The sequence below is a fragment of the Urocitellus parryii genome, chromosome 12 (genome assembly GCF_045843805.1).
Source record: "Urocitellus parryii isolate mUroPar1 chromosome 12, mUroPar1.hap1, whole genome shotgun sequence".
In the NCBI taxonomy this organism is placed as follows: Eukaryota; Metazoa; Chordata; class Mammalia; order Rodentia; family Sciuridae; genus Urocitellus; species Urocitellus parryii.
The window spans coordinates 51,092,302-51,118,468 of record NC_135542.1 but is presented as its reverse complement, the minus strand read 5'-3'; the positions used below and the strand labels follow the sequence as shown (position 1 = coordinate 51,118,468).

The 26,167-nt window shown below is 38.5% G+C and overlaps 1 protein-coding gene across 1 annotated transcript in view; it reads right to left on the bottom strand.

Moving 5' to 3' along the window:
* Positions 1 to 25,940, bottom strand: part of Selenoi (selenoprotein I) — a 53,632-nt gene extending 27,692 nt beyond the window's left edge. The window contains exon 1 of the mRNA XM_077791872.1: positions 25,794 to 25,940. Coding sequence (XP_077647998.1) covers positions 25,794 to 25,850 — 57 coding nt within the window. The 5' untranslated portion in view covers positions 25,851 to 25,940. The remainder of the gene's footprint in view (positions 1 to 25,793) is intronic.
* Between the last annotated feature and the right edge of the window lie 227 nt (positions 25,941 to 26,167).

The following is a 26,167-nucleotide window of genomic DNA, read 5'->3' as shown; positions in this document are numbered from 1 at the left end:
CCCTGCTATACCACTCCGTGGTATTTATTCTGAAGAATTAAAGTCATCATACTGTAGGGAGCAATACATGTATACCCCTGTCTACAGCAGCACAATTCAAAATAGCCAACTATGAAACAGCCTAAGTGTTTACAAGTCAATGAATAGCAAATGTGATATATACACAATGGAGTTTTATTCAGTCATAAAGAAGAATGAAAACTATCATTTGCAGGAAAATGGATGGAACTTTAGAACACTGTTAAGCAAAAAAACCAAACTTTTTCTCTCATATGTGGAAGCTAGAGAGGAAAAAGGAAAAGAAAGCTGGGTGTGGGAGGATTTCTCATGAAATCAAAGGGGGATCATCAGTAGAGGGTTGGGGGGAAGAATACTGAGGAATTATACTAGCCAGATTACAGTGTTATATTTGTGTGCACGTACAAATATGTAACAAAGAACCCCACCATTACGTAAAACTATAATGCACCAATACAATTTTTTTAATATTTATTTTTTAGATGTAGATGGATACAACACAATGCCTTTATTTTTTTTTTTTTATATGGTGCTGAGGATCGAACCCGGGTCTCGCCCGTGCTAGGCAAGCACTCTACCGCTGAGCCACAATCCCAGCTCCCCCAATACAATTTTTTTAAAGTAGCATTCCACTAGATAAAAGGAAGAAGACAAACAAAACTTGGTAAGAGATAATTCCCATCCTCAAGCAATTCACAGTATTATCCAAGGTTATATTACCTAATTCATTCATCTGACATTTGAATGATATTAGACTAGCTATTACTTTGAAAAGGTTACATTTTATGTTTATAAGCATTTGAGGATCAAATATTTTTAAAATCATAATTAAAGATCAAAATTTCTTCCTGAATGTTTATGAATATGTGGGAAATACATTCAGTAAAAGTGTGATGAAACAAAAGGAAGAAAGGAAGTAAATAGAATGATTAAAATACTGTTAGCAAAGTGCTGGCGAGGATGTGGGGAAAAGGGTACACTTGTACATTGCTGGTGGGACTGCAAATTGGTGCAGCCAATTTGGAAAGCAGTATGGAGATTCCTGGGAAAGCTGGGAATGGAACCACCATTTGACCCAGCTATTGCCCTTCTCGGACTATTCCCTGAAGTCCTTAAAAGAGCGTACTATAGGGACACTGCTACATCGATGTTCATAGCAGCACAATTCACAATAGCTAGACTGTGGAACCAACCTAGATGCCCTTCAATAGATGAGTGGATAAAAAAAAATGTGGCATTTATACACAATGGAGTATTACTCAGCACTAAAAAATGATAAAATCATGGCATTTGCAGGGAAATGGATGGCATTAGAGCAGATTATGCTAAGTGAAGCTAGCCAATCCCTAAAAAACAAATGCCAAAAGTCTTCTTTGATATAAGGAGAGCAACTAAGAACAGAGCAGGGAGGAAGAGCATGAGAAAAAGATTAACACTAAACAGGGACGAGAGGTGGGAGAGAAAGGGAGAGAGAAGGGAAATTGCATGGAAATGGAAGGAAACCCTCATTGTTATACAAAATTACATATAAGAGGATGTGAGGGGAAAGGGAAAAAAAAAACAAGGGAGAGAAATGAATTACAGTAGATGAGGTAGAGAGAGAAGATGGGAGGAGAGGGGAGGGGGGATAGTAGGGGATAGGAAAGGTAGCAGAATACAACAGTCACTAGTATGGCAATATGTAAAAATGTGGATGTGTAACCGATGTGATTCTGCAATCTGTATAAGGGGTAAAAATGGGAGTTCATAACCCACTTGAATCAAATGTATGAAATATGATATGTCAAGAGCTTTGTAATGTTTTGAACAACCAATAAAAAAAAAGAAAAAAAATACTGTTAGCAAAAAAAAAAAGCAACCCATAATTCAAACGTTTATTAGACAGATTCCATATCTAAAGTTCCTCTATTTCTCTAACCCATTCTGACGAAAATAGAATAACTAGGACAAAAGGTCTGACAGGTAGTAGGAAAAAAATGATGGAGAATATTGTTTGCTTCTACTATCCAGAATTATAGGCTATGGCATGAAAGCCAGACTCACAGGAGGAACCTACTAAAATTAAGCCTTAAATTCTTTTTGTTTTCTTTTTTGGTACTGGGGACTGAACCCAGGAACACTTTACCACTGAGCTACATCCCCAGCCTTTTTTATTTTTTATTTTGAGAAAAGGTCTCATTAAATTGCTGCAGCTGGCCTCAAATTTGCAATCCTCTTGCCTCAGCCTCCAGAGTCTCTGGGCCACTAAGCCTGGCTTAGTCTTATATTCTTACTAAATTTTCACTGAACTTTTAACTCTTACTAAGCTTTCAACCTTCACTGGCATAGTACTCTACCATTTACAGGCCTTTACTACATAATATATATCATCATCACATCAGAACCTCTACAGAACGAAGGAATCCTAAACTGACAGGATCATCTGAACTTAAATGAACCAATATGAACCCCTGATACTGCCTATGAAAAAGTGGGAGGGCCCTGGCTACTTTCACTTCACAAATCTGTACCTAGAACCACGCGATATAGCCACTAGGCCAGATAAACTGGAAAATCATCCCTTTCAAGTTCTCCATCGATTGCAAAGTACAAAGTTATAAGAAATTCAAATCACAAAAAAAGATTAATGTATCACATGAATACTTAATACAGTACACAAAGTACAATGTTCTTAATTCAAATGTTTATTGAGTCTCATTCAGTAGTTTTCCATAATTTTAATTTAGACCTAGAAGAAAGTCCTTTATGAGCCAGGTGTGGTAGTACACATCTATAATCCCACAAATGAGGCATAAGATAGGAGGATAGTAAGTTCCAGGCCAACTTGGGCAACTTGGCAAGACCATGTCTCAAAATAAAAAAGGGCTGGAGATGTAGTTCAGTGGCAGAGCTCCCTTGGGTCCAATCCCTAATATGGGGCAGGGGAGGTCCTGAACTGACAGTATGTTGACATGAAAAACTCTTTTTAAATTCTGAAACTTTATTTCTAAATTTCTATTTCAGAGGACCAGTAAAAGTAAAGAATACAGAGTTAAATACAAGAAGACCTGTTTGCCTACCTGGATTTCAATTATTTGACATTCAATAATAGCTGATGAGAGCTCAAGTACAGCAAGAAAGATTAATGAGATTATAAAAGGCACCAAACAATAAACCTGAACAACACTAAGTACTCTAGCCTTACACATCTGACTATTTCTTAAGGTTATATATCCACTTGATATAAACAAAGAAACTCTACACAGTCTAGTGAATCAACAGGAGGAAGAATAACTTAAACCTTCCATATGTATCAGGAAAAAAAATACAATTTTTAAAGGTGCTAAGGTATTCATTAATAAATTAAGGGTATTTATTGAATTAAATTAAATTAATTTAATAAATTAAAAGTACTTATTAATGTTTGTTGAATATACTTCTATTGTGCATATACCAGAAACCTGAACCTGCTATCTAAACCAGTTAACACCTAGCGTGACTTCCTTGGCTCTACAATGCATTAGGCCCTGGAAAAATGATCAAGGATCATAGCCTGAGTTGGAGAGAATCATTTCAAAGCAAAAAAAAATCTGTAATCATAAGCATGCTCAGAGGACCTCTAACCTAATACTCCATTGTGTGTCTTACCCTCTTCTAGGAGAACAGGTAAAACAGAAATCTGGACTTCTAGTTACCAAAACAAATCAAAATTTGTACCTTCTAGAAGCAACCCAATCCAGTATTAAAAATTCTCTGTAAACTAACAAATCCTCTCCACCCTATATTTTCTATCCTGTGTTTTCATTTTGCTCCACAAATGTAAGCAGACAAGGGTCTAATTTTTCTTATAAAAACAGTCCTTCAAATATTTGGAGATAGCTCTCCCTACCATACCTAAACTTCCCTTCGCCCATTTCTATATCCCTTTGGCTTCTCCTCTTTTGCCACGGTTCCAGCCTCTCTCATCAGCTATGTCTAGGGATTGGACAACCAAGGATTGGAGAGCTTTTTCTGTATAAGCCAAATAGTAAATATTTTAGGATATGGAAGCCAATAATCTCTGTAACAAATATACAACACTGTCATTGAAACCAGAAAGCAGTAACAGAAAATATATAAGATAATAAGCATGGCCTATTTTAATAAAACTTTATTCATAAAAACAGGTGGCTTGGGGGCTTTGACAACCCCAGCAACAGACAATCCAATTTGTTGTTAATCCAACACAAAAGTTGATCCAGGGCAAAAGGAATATTTCAAATGGTACCTGAGTGGAGATAACAGCATGACTATGAGTCTTTTTTCTTCCTCAACACCACATGCTGCTCAAAATACTCATTAATTTTCAGTGGCAACAAAATTACTCAGCAGACATATTATGTATGTATGCACAGCTTTGCAGTCATGTGGCCCCCTGGCCTTTCCAGTATGAACTGCTAAGCCATCCTGCTCTATGGGAATATGAAGTTGACTGTTGCAATTTAAGACTATTGTCCTGTATACAGGCCATTTTAACAGCTAAAGCTGATCTCAAATTTGTGATTCTCTTGTTTCAGCATTCCTAGTCACTGAATTACAGGCATGCACAACTAACCCAGTCTGAAGTTTTGATTAATGAACTTTTTGGTTAGTTGAACTCTTGCAAATTGACTAAAATGCATTCTGAAAATATTGGGGGGGGGGGGCCAACCTAGAACTCAGTTTCTCCTGTTATACTCTCAAAACAGGGTTCTGACACCATGTTCACAAACCCAGCAAGCAACTGATTCTGCAGGGGACACCACCAGCTGGGTGTCTACACAATTCTACTCTAATATGTACCTGGAGGATCCAGTCTCCAAGACTACCCTGCCCCCCACTTTAGAAGTCAATCACAAGCCCCAGGTTGTCTTACCTGTGCTTCTGACCTACTAGCTATACACTGGGTTCCCATACCCGCTCCTTGAGTTTGATTAACTTGTTGGAGAGTGTAACCAAAAGCTCAGTCCTCATCTACAATGCCAATACAGTAACGAAGACAAAATCTTGAAAAAAAGGAAAAAGATTTATTGCTTTGCCAGCAAAGAAGAAACACAGGGGACTCCTGTTGCAAAGGCTGTGATTCTGAGATAAAGTTTTCTACCCTCTCCAGATTTTTTCGGCTCCTGACTCAGTTACCCAAGGAAACAGTTATGTCCTCATAACTTTCAGCCTATAAATCTGCTCATGCTAACAATGCCTTCCCTTAAGTCTATAAAAATGCTAATCAAGACAGAACTTTTGGGCTGGAGATGTGGCTCAGCGGTAGCGCGCTTGCCTGGCATGCGTGCGGCCCGGGTTCGATCCTCAGCACCACATACCAACAAAGATGTTGTGTCTGCCGAGAACTAAAAAATAAATAATTAAAAATTCTCTCTCTCTCTCTCTCTCCTCTCTCACTCTCTCTTAAAAAAAAAAAAAAAAAAAAGACAGAACTTTTAAGCCTTTTGTCAAGACTGTCATTACTACATTTAATAATTTTTATTTAGGTACAGAATTCCATGTCATCCAATGCAATTATGTCTATCTTACAAAGGAAATTTTCCATAGTCTTAGTGCCAGGATTATCTTAAAATAACATTTTGCCAATACCAGAAAGTCTCAAAACTTTTTTTCTTTAACTTTAGTCCAAGTCAGGAAATAAAGCAGAACTCATTCTTTCAGTGGGTCAACAAATATTTATGACTGAGGCCTATGGATTTTGCCAAAGAATATGCTAAATGTGGGACAACACTGGTGAAAAACAAAATGTTTCCTGAATTAATCCAGTATACAAACTAGGGTGAGATAGATGGTAAGAAGAAAAACAACTAAATAATCACAAATTGAGAAAAAACACTATAAAGGAAATAAACAGGGTGTTGTGTAAGAAGACACAAAAGGAGAGAAGTCAATATTAGAGTCATACTGTCACTCACCAAGGAGTATCAGGAGCCACCAGAAGCTCAGAGGCAAGAAAATATTTTTCCCAGAGCTTTTGGAGGGAGTGTGGCTCTACCAATATCTTGATTTTCCAGACTTCAAGCCTCCAGAACTGTGAGAAAATAAATCAGTTCTTTGAAGTCTCCCATTTGAGACAATTTTTGTGGTGTCCCTAGGAAGGGGAGTGTGTTGAGTCAGAGTAGTCAGAAAAAGCTTCTGTTGAAGGTGAGCCCCAGAAGATAAGAAGACAGGTAAAGATGTATGAGACATAATAGTGAATGAAAGAAGCAAAACACTAAACATAATGTGCTTTACAGGCTCCATTTGAATGAACATCAAAAACTGATAAAATTATAGCAAGAGAAATCAAAATAGTAATTTGGTGAGAGGGACTGAATTGCAGGGCTTCTAAAGGTGCTAGAAATAATTCTGTATCATGATCTGGGAGGTGGTTACATGTGTATATATATTGGTAAAAATCCATTAATTTATATACTGAAGACCTGCATATCATTTGTACATTAAAAAAAAAGAGAGAGAGAGAAAAGAGAAGGGCTGGGGCTCATGATACAGCACCTGCCTGGCATGTGCAAAGCTCTGGGTTCAATCTCAGCACCTTTTTTTTTTTTTAAATCCCAGCACCTTTACCATATGATGTGTCCTACCTAGTAAGGCAGCTTACATAATCTGCCCAGAGTCACTCAATTACACAGCTTGGAAATGGTCAACCTGACATTAAATAGGAGTCTCTCAATCTCCCTGGGACCCTGAAAAAGAGCAATTTTTTGAGATATCTTTTTATGTTCCTTACATTCATTCATTCAAAAATTAAATATTTACTGGGGACCCAGCACAATATTATTTCTGCCTGCGTCTTATCTCCCTTCCTAAAGCATAAGATTCTTAAGGGTAATAGATATAAAGCATCTATTATATCTGTAATCAATAAACCTCAGTGCTTTCTCACACTTACCCTCAAGAGGAACTGTATCTAAATTTCTTAAGAATCCATAGCCTAGTGGCTTGCAAATTAAACATGCTCAATATGTTTATTGAATATGAATGAACAAAGATCTATTTGATGTGTGTGTTTTGAGAAGAACATAAGAAATGAGTCTACTATTAAGAAGGAAATTGACAATATGTATACTCAGAAAAACGAGAAATTATATCCCATCTATGTATGATACATCAAAGTATATAAGTGCATTCTACTGTCATGTATAACTAATTAAGACAAATTTTAAAAAATGGAAAAAAAATAAAAATAAAAATTCAAACTCAGGATTTGAAAAAAAAAAAAAAAAAGAAGGAAACTGACTCTAATAAAAAGGAAAAGGATGAAACTGCCTCCTAGGCCTAAAAGTATTTCCCTTATCTAAGTACTATATTTAAATCTCTTCTGTGTACTAATAAGAAAACTGAACTGACATGCTTCTATGTTCATGTGCTAAGTACAGAACTTTGGGCAAATTATGAATCAGACCAAGTAATGCTCTACTGTCTATAATCTAATTTCCTCTGATATGTATTTCTTCTACTCAATAGATATATTAAAGAGAATAGAGCCCTTACTATCTTCCTATCAAAATAACCAATTTTATCTGCTTCCTCATTTTATTTTTATAAAATAGGTAAGGTAAATATCTCCTGTTTTACAGATAAAGAGATTATAAAATTCAGAGATTAATGTAACTAATAAACAGAAAGGTCTAAACTGCAAATCCTTTCTGTGTCCAATAAAGATCAAGTCATCTCAGAGGACTTCTACAAAACTGATCCCTTTGTTTTAAACCAGACTACCCTATCCTGGCTGGAATATAATCATGATGTACCTAGGTCCAATCTTCTTCCAATACACATCTTTCTCTCTTCCAATTTGTGGTAGACACATCCTAAGGCAAACCTCAACAAGTCACACTATATATAATCAATCTTCTGGATGGTTCATTTCACCTCCTTGAGGGTGAAACCTGTGACTTGCTTCTAACCAATAGAGAATATAGAAAAGGTGAAGGATGTTATTGACTTGACTAGGACACATCACATGGCAAAGGAAGCAAAACATCACCTCCATGATTATATTCTACTACCCAATACTCTATCTTAGCAGTCTGGAGAGAAGGCCTCCCATTGACCTTCAACAAGCAAACATCAATGGCGTGAACATACAGAAAAGGATCCTGAGCTCCGAATACAGCCTGGAGGGTATCTGAGCAGAACAGTCAGCTAATCAATGCCCAGACTCTTGACCCAGAAACTGAGGCAATAAATGTGTTACTTCATAACACCAAGTCTGTGGGAATTTGTTATTCAGCAATAGAAAACTAATAGGCCCAAAGTATGTAGAATCAAGTGAGCTGTGTTCAGAAAACCAATGAGGAAGAGTGCAAGAACGAATGAACAATCTATATGCTGTTGAGAGACATTTTTTTAAAAGAAAAGTAATAAACATTTCTGAAAGTACTACATCTTTTTTTAATTTTTAAAGTTTGTTCTAATTAGTTATACATGACAATAGAATGCATTTTGACACACTGTACACAAATGGTGCCCAACTTCTTATTCCTCTGGCTGTACATGTTGCAGTCACACCAGTAGTGTAATCATACATGTATACAGAATAATGTCTGTCTTATTCTACAGTCCTTCCCATCCCCACAGACCCTCAGTGCCCCTCACTCCCCTCTGCACAATCCAAAGTTCCTTCATTCCTCCCTTCCTAGCCACCACACTATGGATCAGCATCCACTTATCAGAGAAAACCTTCGGCCTTTGGTTTTTGGGGATTGGCTTATTTCACTCAGCAGTCTACATCATCTTTTCTAACAAGAGATACCTTTCTTTGTTTAACATGATTATGCCTCCACCATTTTATTCATACAGCAACACTTTTTTTTTCTTTTAAATGGAACAGGCGGGAAGTGCTGGGGACAGAACCCAGGGCTTCATGCATAAGAAGCACATACTCTAACTGAGCTACATCCCCATCTCCACTGTCTTGAGATATCTTGAGGCTCAAAATCAAGTCTATCTGATGTCTGAGAGCTAACATAGGAACAAACATCATAGAATGTAACTTCTTATTGTTTTACATTGATTTCTTGGTTTTTCTTAACTGTCTTCAGAATGCAATACAATTGACTATTTCTTTGATGTGATGGTTTTCAAAATATAGTAGCCTAATCAGATGCAAATTGTGGCGAATCCTGATATATCTACAGAATAAGAGGGGGGGGGGAGGGGGATGGGACCAAGCAATCTATCTTTTAACAAGCCCTTCTGGCAATTTTGATATAAGATAGCTATTCTAGTAAAAAAAAAAAAAAAAAAAAATTATTCAACTCCTGGCCTGAAGGATAAGCCACCAGCAACAGTTTAGTGATCAACCTTTAAATCTCCTTTTGATGATTTCAAATCTGCACTTTAAGCAAGAGGTATAATATAATAAAATTCAGCAAGAATTCATTAAATGCCTACTAAATGCAAGGTGGCACTGTGCTATAATCTACTAAGATATGAAAACCACAAATCTAAACTTAAAGTGCAAAGAGAGGGTACATTAATTCCAAAACAAATAAAAAGTTTCTTACAGTATTTTTTATCAATACAAATCTTTAGAAGCTACACCCACAGAGAACATGACTCAGTGAATTATGAGTATTCACTCATTTCAGTGAATTCTGTCATTTATACCTACTAATAAGTCAGAGAGAAGAGGGTGATAAGATTAGTTAGAGCGGGGCTGAGGATGTGGCTCAAGCGGTAGCGCGCTCGCCTGGCATGCGTGCGGCCCCGGGTTCGATCCTCAGCACCACATACCAACAAAGATGTTGTGTCCACCGAGAACTAAAAAAAAACAAAATTTAAAAAAAAAAAAAAAAAGATTAGTTAGAGCAAGGAGAAAATTTAAAAAAAAAAGTTATGGTGACAAATAGGTTCACTTGCTAGACTTAAGCTCTAGCAGGAGATGAGAAGGTAAGAAAAGGAGAGGTAATTTAGTGAAGGAACTATTTGTTGAGGAATCTGGATATTAAACACATGGTAAACACTGCATATCTTTATGCAGTATTTGAAAAAAAAAATATTTATTTTGCCTGTTGTACTACTCCACATGATGAAAAAGGAGAAGAAATCAGCCTGTTGTACTATTCCACATGATGAAAAAGGAGAAGAAATCAGAAAGTAAAGACTGGTCATGGGACCCAAGCTAGACTTAAATCTCTCATTATTCTTTTCATCTGCCCTTTAAGTTGCAATCCTTTACTTCCTTTCCTAAAACACACTTTCTCTTGGTATCGTCTCCTGGAGGTGTGTGTATATGTGCATGTTATATGCTACCTAATGTCAATAAGCAGGGAAGCACAAATATCAAATTTTGTTTTTATTTACTTAATACTAATTTGGCATTATGTACCAGGCACTTTGCAAAATACTAACTCTTTCAGTTTTTTTTTTTTTTAGAGAGAGAACTTTTTTTTAATATTTATTTTTTTAGTTTTCGGTGGACACAACATCTCTATTTTATTTTATGTGGTGCTGAGGATGGAACCCAGCGCCCCGCGCATGCCAGACAAGCACGTTACCGTTTGAGCCACATCCCCAGTCCAACTCTTTCAGTTTTACAGAAAAGGAAACTGGTTAGAAAGATAGTTCATCTGCTAAAGATCACACAGCTACCATGTGGGTTCTTTTTAACTAAATATTAGTCCCAAAACTAACTGCTTAATAAAAAACCTTTTATCTCAATTAGTACTAATCGTAAATGAAATGTTAATATAGCAGTCTCCCCTTATTCACAGTTTCACCTTCCATGGTTTTGGTCAACTATGGTCAGTAAATATGAAATGGAAATTTCCAGAAATAAAACAATAATTTTATCCTTCCTAGGCAGGATGTTAATCATCCCTCTGTCTAGCATATTCTGTATATACTACCCATTAATCACTTACTAGCTGTCTTTGTTTTCAAATCAACTATTGCAACTCACATTGATTATATTATACTACTTACATAGTAGCCTAACACTACAGCACAATGCTATGACATTCACCTCACTTCATCTCATCAGACAGACATTGTATCATCTCACATCATTACAAGACGAATGAGTATGGTATGAGATATTTTAAGAAAGAGACCATATTCACATAACTTTTATTATAGTATATTGTCATAATTCTTCCATTTTATTATTATTGTTGTGAACTCTTGCTGTGCCTAATTTATAAATAAAACTTTATCATAGGTTTGTACACATGTATAGGAAAAAACATACTGTATTTAAGATTCAATACTATCTGAGGTTTCAGATGTTCACTGAAGGTCTTAGAATATATCTCCTATGGATAAGGGGGACCACTATATCCAACTAATGCATGACTAGTAAATACAAGCCCACCTGTATCTACTAATTTTAAAACCGGAGAGAGACTAAATAAAATCAGAGTTTTTTTCCCCCACTGTACATTTGTAAACATTAGACACATTCAATTAAGCATGTCACTGAAGGTCTTTATTTGCATATTTATATATCCTTTTTTTAAAATTTTCATTTATTCTGTGCAGTATAAAGTGAAAATCAGAACATCATACAAACTACAGAAGCATGGTTATACATCTTCAACAAAAACAGTCAGCACCAACAGGGCAGAGTTTACATTTCATTCTTAGTTTAAGAGGCAGCACACCATTGCTGAGAGCCACAGCCGAGTCTGTATGGCCCCTGGCATTTTGCCAACAGTATTGATTGACAGGCAAGGCGTTAATATCCGCCTCTGCCGCTACTTTTGAGTTCTAGCGCTACTTTTGAGTTCTAGCGCTAATTTTGAGTTCTCGCGCTATTTTTAGTTCTCACAGGGATTCCCCGGGAGTTCCCATTGGTTGTCGAAGTGCAGGAGGAGGGTTTTCCCAGATAGTTATTTTCCCGGCTGGGGGTTCCTGGAGGAGCCTCGTGGCTTTTCGGGAGGATTCCCCAGGAGCGTGTGTGAGGTTTTTTCTTGCAGTAGAAAAAATAAAATTTGTTCCTGCTTTAGTGGCTCGTGATTTGTGCCCAGCCAGACTGCGGCATTTGGCGGCCCGGACGGGGAACGTCTGAAGCTTCGGGGTAAGTGAAATTGCTTACCCCTAAGGGAAGGCAAGAGAATGGGTGACCATTTTAAAAAACAATATGTTCTTGCTTTGATTTGTTTTGGTTTTGTTTCAAGCTGCCTATCCCTAGAATTTTCTCAGGCAGACTGGGAAAAATGGTTGGCTCAAGGTTTGAAGTTGTTTGCCCCTGAGGAAGAGATAGAAATAGACCACAAATGCACATGTCCAGAAAATAGGAAAATTGATACAACGATTTTTTGTTCCATTTTTGTTTCATTCTGTTTCGGTCTTGTTTTGTGTTATCTTTTTGGGTTGCGTTATCTTTGTAACAGATTAGAAATTAGTAAAAAACAAACTGAAAGAGTGTTAAATAAATTGTTAGAGGTTCAAACCATGGAGAAAGACAATTTAGATCAAGCAAAAGAGAAGGTCTCTCAAGCTAGTCAGACAGAGGAAGAAAATTTAAAGGAAGAAAGCTTAGAGGAGAAACAGCTATCAGGGGGGAAGCAACAACAGGAGGCTGCTACTAACACCGATCTATCACCAGAGGGCGTAATTCAGCCAACAGCTCCACCTATGGAGATAGCTGAGTGGCCCTCAACCCCCTCAACCCCCGTAGTTGATAGATGGGATCCTGAGACAGGACCTCAAAGATTAGCATGCCCTGTACTTGAGCAGGCAGGAGGGCAGCGAATTCACCGTGAGTTAGAGTTCAAAACAGTGAAGCAATTAAAGGAGGCTGTAACAACCTATGGTCCTCATGCACCCTTCACTGTAAGCATGGTCGAATCCATTACTAACTTGGACATGACTCCAGCAGATTGGGCTAGCATGTGTAGATCTGTGCTAAATGGAGGACAATATTTGTTATGGAAGGTTGCCAATGAGGAATTTTGCAGGGAGACAGCTAGACGAAATGCAGCAGCCGGTTACCCTCAAAGAAGTCTAGAGATGTTGCTAGGAAAAGGACCTTATGAGGGTCAGCGGCAACAAATTCAATATGATCCTGCTGTATATGCACAGATTGCTGCAGACGCAGTTAGGGCATAGAAGACTTTACAAGGACATGGAGATTTACAAGGTCAGCTATCTAAGGTAATACAGAGACCTAATGAACCTTACGCTGACTTTGTAGATAGGCTTATTCAAACAGCCTCCAAAATTTTTGGTGACACAGAACAAGCAATGCCATTTATAAAACAACTGGCTTATGACCAAGCAAATCGTTGCTGCAGAGAGGTCATTAGACCATGGAAACATGAAGATTTAAACACATATATTAAATTATGTAGAGACATTAATGAACAAGGACAAGTCTTGGCAGCAGTACAACAGGCTTTAGATGCCAGGCCAAAAACATGCTACAATTGTGAACAAACAGGACATTTTAAAAGGAGTTGCCCCATAGGAGGAAGGTATAACAAAGTTAGGTATCAAAGGAATAGAACACCAGATATTTGCCCACGATGCCGTAGAGGGAGACACTGGGCTAATGAATGCCGTTCTCAAACCACCATAGAGGGTACTCCATTATCAAAAAATGGACAAGGACCAGGTGGTTACCCACGATATCGTGGAGAAAGGCATCAGGCTCCATTGCCAAAAAACGGACAGGGGGGCCCAATGCTCCGGGGCCCACGACCACAAATGTACGGGGCACTGGAGGAACCCAGAAAAACCATGGAGGAACCCAGCAACCCCATCAGGGTAGTACCCAGGACACATTATCCATCCGATCTCTCATCAGACGAACCAGAGGGAGCGCAGGGTTGGACATCTGCGCCTCCGCCAGAGCAGTACTAACTCCAGAGATGGGAGTTCAAATCATTCCCACAGGAGTAAAAGGACCTCTTCCCAAAGGAACAGTAGGCTTATTGTTAGGACGTAGTTCTTCTACGCTAAAAGGACTTATGATAAGTCCCGGGGTAATTGATCCCGATTATGAAGGTGAAATAAAAATTATAGCTAGTTCTCCAAAGGGTATATCAGTAATTTCACCAGGAGATAGAATAGCACAGTTATTAATAATATCCAGCCTACATGATAAATTTTCCAGTACTACTATGGAAAGAGGTTCCAGGGGTTTAGGCTCCACAGGTGTAGATTGGGCTATGCTGTCTTTGAATTTAGATTCTCGCCCAATGCTAAAACTAAATATTCAAGGACATGAATTTAATGGGCTACTGGATACAGGTGCAGACCTTAGCATCATATCTCGTCAAGAATGGCCAAAACATTGGCCATTACAACAAGCCACTCAAACGCTTCGAGGCCTAGGAGTGGCAACTAATCCCCATAGAAGTGCAATGGTCTTAGATTGGAAGGATCCTGAAGGATGTGAAGGAACTATACAGCCATATGTATTGGATCATCTTCCCGTAAATTTATGGGGACGAGATGTCTTAGATCAATTAGGTTTGACATTAACAAATAATATCAATCAAAATGCACCCACTATTATGGCTAGACAAGGTTTTAGGAAAGGAAAAAGATTAGAAAAACAAGAACAAGGTATAGCAGCACCAATACAAATAGATCAAAGAATAAATAGACATGGACTGGGTTTTCAGAAGGGGTCACTGAGGCAATAAAAATCACTTGGAAATCAGATAGACCAGTATGGGTTTCTCAGTGGCCCCTGACTAAAGAAAAGATACAAGCAGCCCATGACCTGGTCAAACAACAATTAGCGGAGGGACATATACAACCTTCTGTATCTCCCTATAATACTCCCATTTTTGTCATTAAAAAGAAATCTGGTAAATGGAGATTATTACAAGATTTAAGAGCCATTAATAATGAGATGGTTATTATGGGACCTGCTCAATCAGGGATTCCTCAATTGTCTGCTTTACCAAAAACCTGGTATGTTTTAGCTATAGATATTAAAGATTGTTTCTTTTCAATTCCAATTCATCCTGAGGATAGTCCACATTTTGCATTTACTATCCCTGCACTGAATCATGAAGGTCCTGATCAGAGATATGAATGGAAAGTGCTCCCTCAAGGGATGGCTAACAGCCCAACTATGTGTCAAATTTATGTTAATAAAGCAATCCAGTCACTTAGAAATCAAAATCCTGAACTACAAATATTTCACTATATGGATGATGTATTGTTAGCACACAAAGATAAAAACACATTGTTGGAATGTTATGCCACACTTACAAATTTGTTAAAAAATTATAATCTAGAGATAGCAATAGATAAAGTACAATTAAATTTTCCAATTAATTATTTAGGAGTTCTATTATCCTCAACCATGGTCCGTCCACCTAAAATTCAAATACGAGTAGATCAACTCAAATCACTTAATGACTTTCAAAAGTTGTTGGGAGATATAAATTGGATAAGGCCTTATCTAGGCATACCAACAGGAGAGTTGGGACCTTTATTTGATATCCTAAAAGGTCCATCAGATCCAAATTCACCCCGCATATTAACTCCTGAAGCAAGAAAGGCATTAAAAATTATTGAAACATATATGGAAAATATGCATTTGGACAGAATTGATATAAGTTTGCCTTTATTATTCATTGTAATACCAACAAAAAATATTCCTACAGGAGTATTTTGGCAAGAAGGTCCATTATTGTGGATACATTTATCTTACTCTCCTAACACTATTCTTACTAGGTATCCTGAGGCTGTAGGACAATTAATACTGAAAGGAATAAAAGCAGCAAAGGGAGTGTTTGGAATTTCTCCCAATAAAATTATTACTCCATATACTATGGAGCAAATTGATGAGTTAGCTAATGAGTTAAATACATGGGCAATAATCATGTGTAAATCAAATGTTTCATTTGATAATCATTTACCATCTAATCCTTTGTTGTCTTTTTGGTCTAAGCATCCTGTAGTTTTTCCTAAAATGACAAGAAAAACACCTATCGTGAATGCTCCAAATATATTCACTGATGGGTCTAATAATGGTACAGCAGCAGTAGTTACCCCTGATCAAACTTTTACATTTTTAGTTCCCAAACAATCAGCTCAAAAGGTAGAGCTCAATGCAGTTTTACAAGCTTTTGTGATGTTTAAAGATTCTGTATTTAATTTATTTTCTGATAGTCAGTATATAGTTAATGCTATAATATCCCTTGAAGATGCTGGTAGGATTTCCCCTTCCTCTACTGTTTTCTCTTTGTTTTCCACTATACAAAGTCTAATCTGGGATAGAAAAGATCCATTCTTTATAGGACATATCAGGGCACATACAGGATTGCCTGGAGCCCTTAGTTTGGGCAATGATTTAGCAGATAAAACTACACATGATATACATATTTTTTCTACTGTAGAAGAAGCTACAAATTTTCATAAAAGGTTTCACGTTAATGCTAATACTTTACAAAAGCGTTTTAAAATAACTAAGGAACAAGCCAGGCATATAATAAAACAATGCCAAAATTGTGTGACCTTTTTACCACAAGTTAATCTTGGAGTCAATCCTAGAGGACTGATACCTAACCATATTTGGCAGATGGACGTCACACACTTGCCAGAATTTGGAAAATTAAAATATTTACATGTTACAGTTGATACTTCTTCCGGATTTTTGATGGGCTCCCTTCATGCCGGAGAAAAAACTAAAGATGTTATAGCTCATTGCTTACAAAATTTTGCCACTGTGGGTGTTCCTAAACAGTTAAAAACTGATAATGGTCCTGGTTACACTTCTACCTCTTTTAAACAATTTTGCTCATCTTTTGGTATTACTCATATAACAGGAATCCCATACAATCCACAGGGACAAGGCATAGTTGAAAGAGCTCATCAAACTATTAAAACGTACTTATTAAAGCAAAAAGAGGGAATTGGAAAGGGGTATATATCCCCCAAAGATAAACTTAAAATAACCCTTTTTACTCTAAACTTTCTAAATTTGGATTCATCAGGACTTAGTGCTGCGGAAAGACATATGTATCCGAAAAATGTACATAAGCCTAAGGTACTTTGGAAAGATATTCTAACAGGACAATGGAAAGGTCCCGACCCAGTTATTGTCTGGAGTCGGGGTTCCGTTTGTGTGTTCCCACAGGGAGAACAGCAGCCGATTTGGATTCCAGAGAGGTTAACCAAAACAATTTCTACAGAAAAAGAAGATGATTTGACTGAAATCCATAACAGCTGATATCCAGAGCTCCAGCTTGGCTATTCTTACATCTGCGACAGTGATTAACCACGGTGCCTTTTTTCAATATCTATTTTATTATTGCATTTTTCCCACATCATAAAGTTCTATTTTATTTTTTGAGCTCATACAAACCTAGGTTAATGTTTTTCTGATCAGTTTTGTTTTTTGACTGTGTTTTATTTTTTGACTGTGGAGTTTCTAAACATTGCAATGGAGATTTCACCTAGGTAAAGCTACAAGGCCTTTATTATTGTCTTATATGTTGTATGTTATGTGCGCACACTTCTGTTTTGTGTTGTATGTCTGTATGTGTGTATGTCCATATATCTTATATGAGGAGCGCTCATGAATAAATGGATCCGAATTTTTTTTTTATTCACGTGATTTTAATGGTTTAATTTAGATTGGGTAAACAGCTGTTGAAATTTGTTTTAATATGTGAACAAATAAGGGGGTTAACAGATCTGTTTGTTTGCTTTCACCTTTCCTTCTCATTATATTTAATAATTCTGTTCAGGATAATGTAAATTGTTCAAAAAATTGTTTTCTTAATGCCTGTTGGAATGTTACATAATTTTTTTCCTAGCATCACTGCCAGAATTCCTATCTTCATCCCAGTGCCGGTGAAGACAAAGATAAAACCAAACTACAGCTTCTTCGGTAGCTATCAACAAACTGTATAAACTGATGCATCAGTGAATAATAACTCAACAAGTAATGCTCAATCAAGGAGTAGATTTACTTTGGGAAGAAATGGACATATTGACAGATTCCTCTACTTTGAACTGCTTGCAGAACTTGCCTGGACTATGTATCACTTGTATGCATTGTGAACTATCTGTTGGTGCAGCGAATTGTGGTAATGCTGGCATCTTTGCTGACGGTGTCACTGGTGGTACAATTTTTCAAAGGAGCCCTCAATTGGCTTGGTGTCATGGCATTTTTCATCCTCCTCCCTTCTACTAGTGATGGTCTAAAATTTGGGGGCCAACAGAGGTGAGGCAAAGAACCTCACCCCCCCATTGGCACCAAGGACAAGTTTGGGGGCCAACAGAGGTGAGGCAAAGAACCTCACCCCCCCCCACTGGTGCAAAGGCCTATCCACAAGTATGGCTGTATGCTGGACCGGTAGTCAGTGACGGGTATGATCCGATTGCAGTGGTACCAACCTAAGACAGGAGGCTGACGCCTAGAGGTCAGTTCATCCGATGACGGGTAAGGACCATATGTTGAATTGGACTACCTAACAGGCACGGTCCCTAAGCCACATTACTTGTTGTTTATTTAAACAGAAGGGGGGAGATGCTGAGAGCCACAGCCGAGTCTGTATGGCCCCTGGCATTTTGCCAACAGTATTGATTGACAGGCAAGGCGTTAATATCCGCCTCTGCCGCTACTTTTGAGTTCTAGCGCTAATTTTGAGTTCTCGCGCTATTTTTAGTTCTCACAGGGATTCCCCGGGAGTTCCCATTGGTTGTTGAAGTGCAGGAGGAGGGTTTTCCCGGATAGTTATTTTCCCGGCTGGGGGTTCCTGGAGGAGCCTCGTGGCTTTTCGGGAGGATTCCCCAGGAGCGTGTGTGAGGTTTTTTCTTGCAGTAGAAAAAATAAAATTTGTTCCTGCTTTAGTGGCTCGTGATTTGTGCCCAGCCAGACTGCGGCACACCATGAAGAACATGACTTCAGATCCTGACTGCCTGAGGTCAAATATCAGCTCCACTATTTATTAGTTGTGGGATCTTGAAAAAATTACTTAAATTCTGTGCCTCAGTGAAACAGGTAAAATAATAGTCCCATTGTGAATATTAAATGAAATATATGTAAGGCACTTACTTCAAGCAATGCAAGGCATATAGCATATGGTATATAAATGTCTTCTATCATTACGATTCTTTGGTATTTAGGGTGATGTTGCTCTGTAACTGCAAATTTTCTTTCCTCAGTCTGTCCCTCACATATCTGTCCCACCACTTCTTTTTGCTTCTAACATGCGATGGTCTTTGGGCCTCTGTGTCTCAGTTCCCATAGTTCTCTCTGACTGGAACATCTTTCCCCAGTGGGAAAACTCTTATTCAGCAAAGTTTGTAAATTTTAATCATTACAGCAATTAAAGAAACGAGCCATCATTGGTGAACTGATATTCCAGAAGGTAAGAAAGATCCACTTGAGATGTTTCCACTGTGAAGCACCTGAAGCTGTAGTAATCTTCTCCCTGCCACTGAATCTCTCTTTCACTCTGCAGAATTTTCCCACCTATCCTTCTTTTGCTCCTTCAGGAAGATTCCTCCATCTCTGCCAATTGCAGAAAACAATTCTTTATATGAGACATTTGCAAATCTTTACCTAAGACCACTAGATTATTGTTCAAGCCTTATTATTGTACTTACAGAAAAGAAATAAGGTAATCAAGGTATAACTAAAGACAAGTTATGCTTGAATTAACAATTAACATCCAGGTAATGTCATAATTAACACTGTATTGTATCAGCTTACATCATAATAAATGAAAATCAAAAGATCAAGAATTTCTCATACTATTTCTACTATGGCTCAAGAGGAAAAGTGTTGTAATCTTTAAGAGTGTTACAAAAATTTTCTCTAGTAGGGGACAACTCATCCACAAATGATAGTTCTTTAGATCGAGACATTACTTCATTTGAATTCCAAATCCATAAACCACACCTTCCTGTGGTCCCATCTAACAGAAGTGCTCTGCCAAGATTACTAAAAAAACATTTATTTATTTGTTTGTCTGTTGGTTAGTTGGTTGGTACTGTGGATTGAACCCAGGGAGGCTTTACCACAGAGCCACCCCATCCCTTTTTATTTTTTATTTTGAGACAAGACCTCAATAAATTGCTAAGGCTGGTCTTGACTTGCAATCCTTCTGCCTCCAAGTCACTAAGATTATAGGCCTGCACCACCACTCCTGGCTTGTAAAAATAATGTTCTAAAAAGCATTATAGCATAGTTCTTCACAAACCCTGCCTCAATGACTGCCACCTCTATCCACCCAATCATCACAAATCCTGAGTCATTCCAGACTCCTTACCTTTTGTATGGCATACCCCCACAAAAAAACCAACTCCAGCTTGTTAATCATCACATCTGTCAATCTTAAATCAAGGAGCAAAGGATCAAGCAGGTAAACTGGACAAAGCAGACCTGTGTGAAATACCTGGACTAGGAGAGAAATGGAAAACCAGGGGGAAATTTCCATTTTAAAAAAATTAAGAACAAGCACTATTCAGCTTCAGCTGATAGAGGAAGTTCAGGAACAGTGTTGTCCAACATTCTGATATTTAAAGAGCATCCTGATATCTGGACTTTTATGGGGAAGATCCTAGTTTTTGAAACAAAGTAAGGGTCAAATTAAACAATCTGGTAGACAAATTCGGTAAGTGAGTTTAACAGATTTTACTTCTACCTTTAGAATCCTCACTTTCTCTTTCCTATCCCCACTGCCTTGATGCAGGCCTTCAACAGTTTCAATATAGTTTCAATACAGGAGCATCTTAAAGGTCTTCAGATCACTCCTACCTCTTAAGCTCCTATCTCTCACCATGCACAAAACTCAAAGTGGATCAAGGACCTAGAAATTAGATCAGAGACTCTGCTCCTAATAGAAGAAAAGTAGGCCCAAATCTTCATCATGTCGGATTAGAATCCGACTTCCTTAATAAAACTCCTATAGCGAAAGAAATAAAATCCATCAAATAGGATGGATTCAAACTGAAAAGCTTCTTCTCATCAAAAGAAACAATCAGTGGGCTGGGGATGTGGCTCAAGTGGTAGCGCGCTCGCCTGGCATGCGTGCAGCCCGGGTTCAATCCTCAGCACCACATACAGACAAAGATGCTGTGTCCACCAAATACTGAAAAATAAATATTAAAGTTCTCTCTCTCCCTCTTTCTCACTCTCTCTCACTCTTTCTTTAAAAAAAAAAAAAAAAAACAATCAGTGAGGCGAAGAGAGAGCCTACAGAATGGGAGAAAATCTTTACCACACACACATCAGATAGAGCATTCATCTCTAGGATATATAAAGAATTCAAAATACTTAACACCAAAAAAAGCCAAATAACCCAATCAATAAATGGGCCAAGGAAATGAACAGATACCTCTCATAAGATGATATGCAATCAATCAACAAATATATGAAAAATGTTCAACATCTCTAGCAGTTAGAGAAATGCAAATCAAAACTACTCTAAGATCTCATCTCACTCCAGTCAGAATGGCAGCTATTAAGAATACAAACAACAGGGCTGGGGGGGGGGGGGCTCAGCAGTGGTGCACTTGCCTGGCATATGTGAAGCACTGGGTTCAATTCTCAACACCACATATAAATAAATAAAGGTCTATCAACAACTTAAAAAAATATTTTAAAAAAGCATACAAACAACAATAAGTGCTGGCAAGGATATGGGGGAAAAGGCACACGTATACATTGCTGGTGGGACTGCAAATTGGTGCAACCATTATGGAAAGCAGTATGGAAATTCCTCAGAAAACCTGGAACAGAACCACCATTTGACCCAGTTATCCCACTCCTAAGTTTATACCCAAAGGACTTACTATAGTGAGGCAGCCCCATCAATGTTTATAGCAGCAAAAAAACTATGGAACTAACTATGGAACCAACCTAGATGCCCTTCAATAGATGAATAGATAAAGAAACTGTGGTATATATACACAATGGAATATTATTCAGCATTAAAAGAGAATAAAATCATGGCATTTGCAGGTAAACAGATGGAGTTGGAGAATATCATGCTAAGGGAAGTAAGCCAATTCCCAAAAAACAAAGGCCGAATGTTTTCTCTGATATGTGGATGCTGACCCATAATGGGGGGACAGGAGGGAGCATGGGAGAGAGAAACTTTAGATAGGGCAAAGGGGAGGGAGGGGAAGTGAGGGGGCATGGGGATAAGAAAGATGGTGGCTAAGAATTGTAATGCAAAAATAAATAATTTTTTTTAAAGAAAGATGGTGGAATGAGATGGCCATCATTACCCTAAGTACATGTATAAAGACATGAATAGTGTGACTCTACTTTGTATACAACCAGAGACATGAAAAATTGTGCTCTATATGTGTACTATGAATTGAAATGTATTCTGCTGTCATGTGCAACTAATTAGAACAAATTTAAAAAAAAAAAAACTCATCCATTCTGCCAGGACCCCTCTTTCCTCTTCAGTCTTATATTCTGCCACTCCACCATTTTGCCTAAACACCTTTTCTAATTTCTTGTAGTTCCCAGAATATACTCTCTCAAGGCCTGCCATCTCTTTATACTCCACTAATCACCTGTGATGTCTTTTCTCCCTTTCCCATGGTAATACTTAGCCTTCAAATTTCTATACTAAGCTCTGCCACCTCCTTCCCCTCAGAAATCTCTCTCAGCACATACCCTCACTCTCATCCCTACTTCCTGGAAGCTGCATCCTCTCTTCTTCCATAGCACCCAGCACTTACTGACTGCACTTACTATTTATAACTATTTATTTACATGTCCATATGCCACCAAATTAGGTTCTCTAAAGTCAGGAATTTCAGTTTAGCTTAACTTTGCAGCCCTAATGCCATGTCTCATACATGGTCCCTCCATAAACGCTTGCTGAATAAACAAAATAAAAAACAAGGAAGGCTGAAGGCCAGATTGGATTCTGGTTCTTCAGCATTGCCATTAAGATTCGGAGTCTCTTTACAACCTCTTAACTTAATACTAATAAATTCACAATTATCACAATTCCTGTAACTAGATGATTACTGACAGCCAAAGTAATTACTGAAATAGCAGAAAAAAATTCATTATTATATTCTTGAAACCAAACAAGGTTATTTCACCAAATACTTCCTCTCTGAAGCAAAATGATACAACTTGAAACTAGCTGCTACACTATCAAAATTATGCCTTCCCTAGATCAAATGTGCAAACCACAAGAGCAATTTCACCCTTAAAATAAGTGGGAAAAATCCCTCAACTACAAAGACCCATCCAAAAGAAAAGATGAGGGAGGGGAGGCATGGTAGGTATCATGATGAGCATGATTATCTGAAGTTACATTATTAAGCAACAAAGAACACTGGTAGATGTGGCTGACATCTTCACTGTCAAAATGCAAGAGTATCCTTTTAATATCCAGCTGTTCAGCTCCTTTTACATACTTCCAAAATGGTATTCTTTTCCATTTTCATTCCTTCAATATTTATTAAGTACCTCTTCTGTTCACATTACTGGGCTTAGACCTTGATTATTCTGAACAAGGCAACTATCAGCCTGCCCTCCTAGAGCTCATATTCTAAAAGAGAAAGCAGACAATTAACTAATGATTCAGCCTGTTTAACAGAATTGTATTAAGTACCACAATGGAGAATACAAATGTTAAGAGGGATATAACATAGAATCCATGCCATGCTTTCTTCTGTACTAAAAATCAATTACCTTGCAGTTTCTTACTAGGGAAACCTAATTACCCTCCTGTGTGTGCATTCCTTTCAGTAGCTATTCAATGTAACTGCCAGCTTTCCAACTGTAGCTCTCAGGTGTACCTCTAGGGAAGATAAAGAAATTAAACTGGTTCAAAAGTAATTTTTCCACAGCTGCTTTTATAGTATTAATTTTTCTCTACATCTCTTTGCTTTATTATGAAGGGTCACACCAGGGAATTAAAATCTCTTTTGAGTGTTTTGACTCTTTACCATTTGTGGTGGGGAAAAGAATGTTTTAATTCAAGGAGCTTATAAAGCACTTACTATCTGAAGACCACACAATGGAATGCAATGACAGAAAGAAAAGATCTCTGTGTGCAATTCACATTCCAGCAAAACTGACCACACATATTCTTCCTTTGGACACCCTTGGATTCATATTTTTAATATAAATATAGTACTGAGTACAAAACCCTTTACTAGAAGAATGTTTAGGTTATAAATTTGTGCTCTTTTTTTTCCAAGGAAGCCTCACTGTAACTAAAATAACATCAACAAATTGTACTTTAGTGAACATTGGACACTTGCTAAATTGACCTTTGTTTTCTGGGACATAGGAAATCTGCTGTCAGACACAGGAACTGAGTAAAATATGAGAACAGGGAAAGAGATAGGAACAAAAAACTTACACTGGTAAATTAGGGCATCTGTCTAGCTGAAAAAATATATCTAGAGAAGATTGCTTATAAGAAAGGAAAAGGGAAATTCCCTCTTAGTGTTCCAAATAAAACAGCTATCTTTATTATTCTGAAAGTCAGACCCTAGTAAGGAAAAAAATATTTTACATGTCAATATTTACAATGCAGAGCAGATAACAAAAAGGGGGTAGAGCTTAAAGCAAAACAGAGATATCTAGGTTAAATAATCTTCTGAAATGAAAGTTGTAAAACCCTGCCCTGAGTTACCAAGGCAGCTCTGGAACCTCTTCCCACTTAAAATTTTAAGACAAGTCATCACCTCAGTTCAAAATGGTGTAGCACAATATTGCTCAAAAGCAAAGAAACATTAACTGGATGGCTTTCTACAGCCCTTTACAGTTTTTTCTATTCCAGTTAAACAAAATCCATCATGATTTTTCCAGTAATCCATCCATTCCACTCGAGTAGCACTGTGCTCAGGCCATGGTGGTCCACAAAATAAGTCTCATTACTCGGGCATTACATTCTAATGAAGAGACACACTAAAGAGTAATTCCAAAACAGAACATTCAAGGAGAAAAGGGGCGCTTCGGGAAGGCTTATCTGAGGAAGTAACATTTAAAGCTGTGACGATAAACATGTAACAAGGATGAAAGATTAAAACTCTTATTCCAGGTTTGGGCAAAAGGTTAGCAAAGTCATTCATTGATGCAGAGGAACTAAATCTCGAAAAAAGCTTAACAGCCAGAATTTACTAGGCGCTCATTATGTGCCAGGCACTTCTCAAATCCTTATAATCACTTTGCAGAGTAGGAACTATTATTCCCTGTTTACTAGCAAAAAAAGAGAGGGCTGAGTGGGGTTAAAATGACTTGTCCAGGACCAAATAAAGAAATTTTGACTTCAGGTTTACATGTATTCGAAAGCAGTGTTCTTTCCACTATACAATCCTTCCTGTGCACATCTATTTCATCTGGCAGCCCCATGGCCACAAGCCACCACTGTGGAAGCCTCTTTCCTGGGAGCAGAAGTGGAATGCACCCACAGTAAGGCCTCGGTAAGTCACTCCCCCTCCCGGGGCCTCATCCGAGAGATGATCATCTCCATCTCTGAAGTTGTATGCAAGAAAGGCAGGTAGAAAGTTCATTCAAACGAAGGCAATTCCAACACAGAAGGAAACAGAATCCTTTCTGGGGGCTTAAAATAATAATGTCATAATTATTATTATTTAAAAGAGATAAGATAACTGTCGCTCCACTACAGTTGAGCGCTCTTCTAAGGAAAAGAAAATCTCCGGGGAAGGCGCCGTGTCAGGGCAGCGAGCTTAAGGTGCTCCCACGCTCCCCGACCCCGGCGCCAGGACTCGCAGGACCCGGCAGTAACGCCCGCCAGCGCGCCCCCAGCCACGCGGCACAAGGTGACACGGACCTCGCCAGCCCCTCAGCTGCCTGGGCGCGGCCACAACGAGGGAGAGGGGCGTCCGCCGGCCCACGCTACCTTGTATTTATCAAAGCCAGCCAGCTGCTCCGGGCTCACGTATTCGTAGCCAGCCATGGCGACCCGAAAACCCAGCGCAGCGACTCTCCGCGACAAGACGGTGAAACACGAGCACCAAAGCGGCTGGGCAGGTCTGGGAAAGACTGGGCTGGGAAAGAAGGTAGAAGAGCCGCGCTCCGCCCACCGCGCACGCGTAGCCGCCTCGGCCACTTCCGCCGCCCTAACACGCACGCGCGGCCCTTGCTTCTCCCCGCCCACCGGTGAAGGGGCGCTGCCCGCTCGCGTGGCCCGCCCCATGACGCCGTCTCGGGCCAATCAGTGTCGATCAGGCAACACTAAGTCCCGCCTTCCAGCTCTCCTCGTCGTTTCATTTG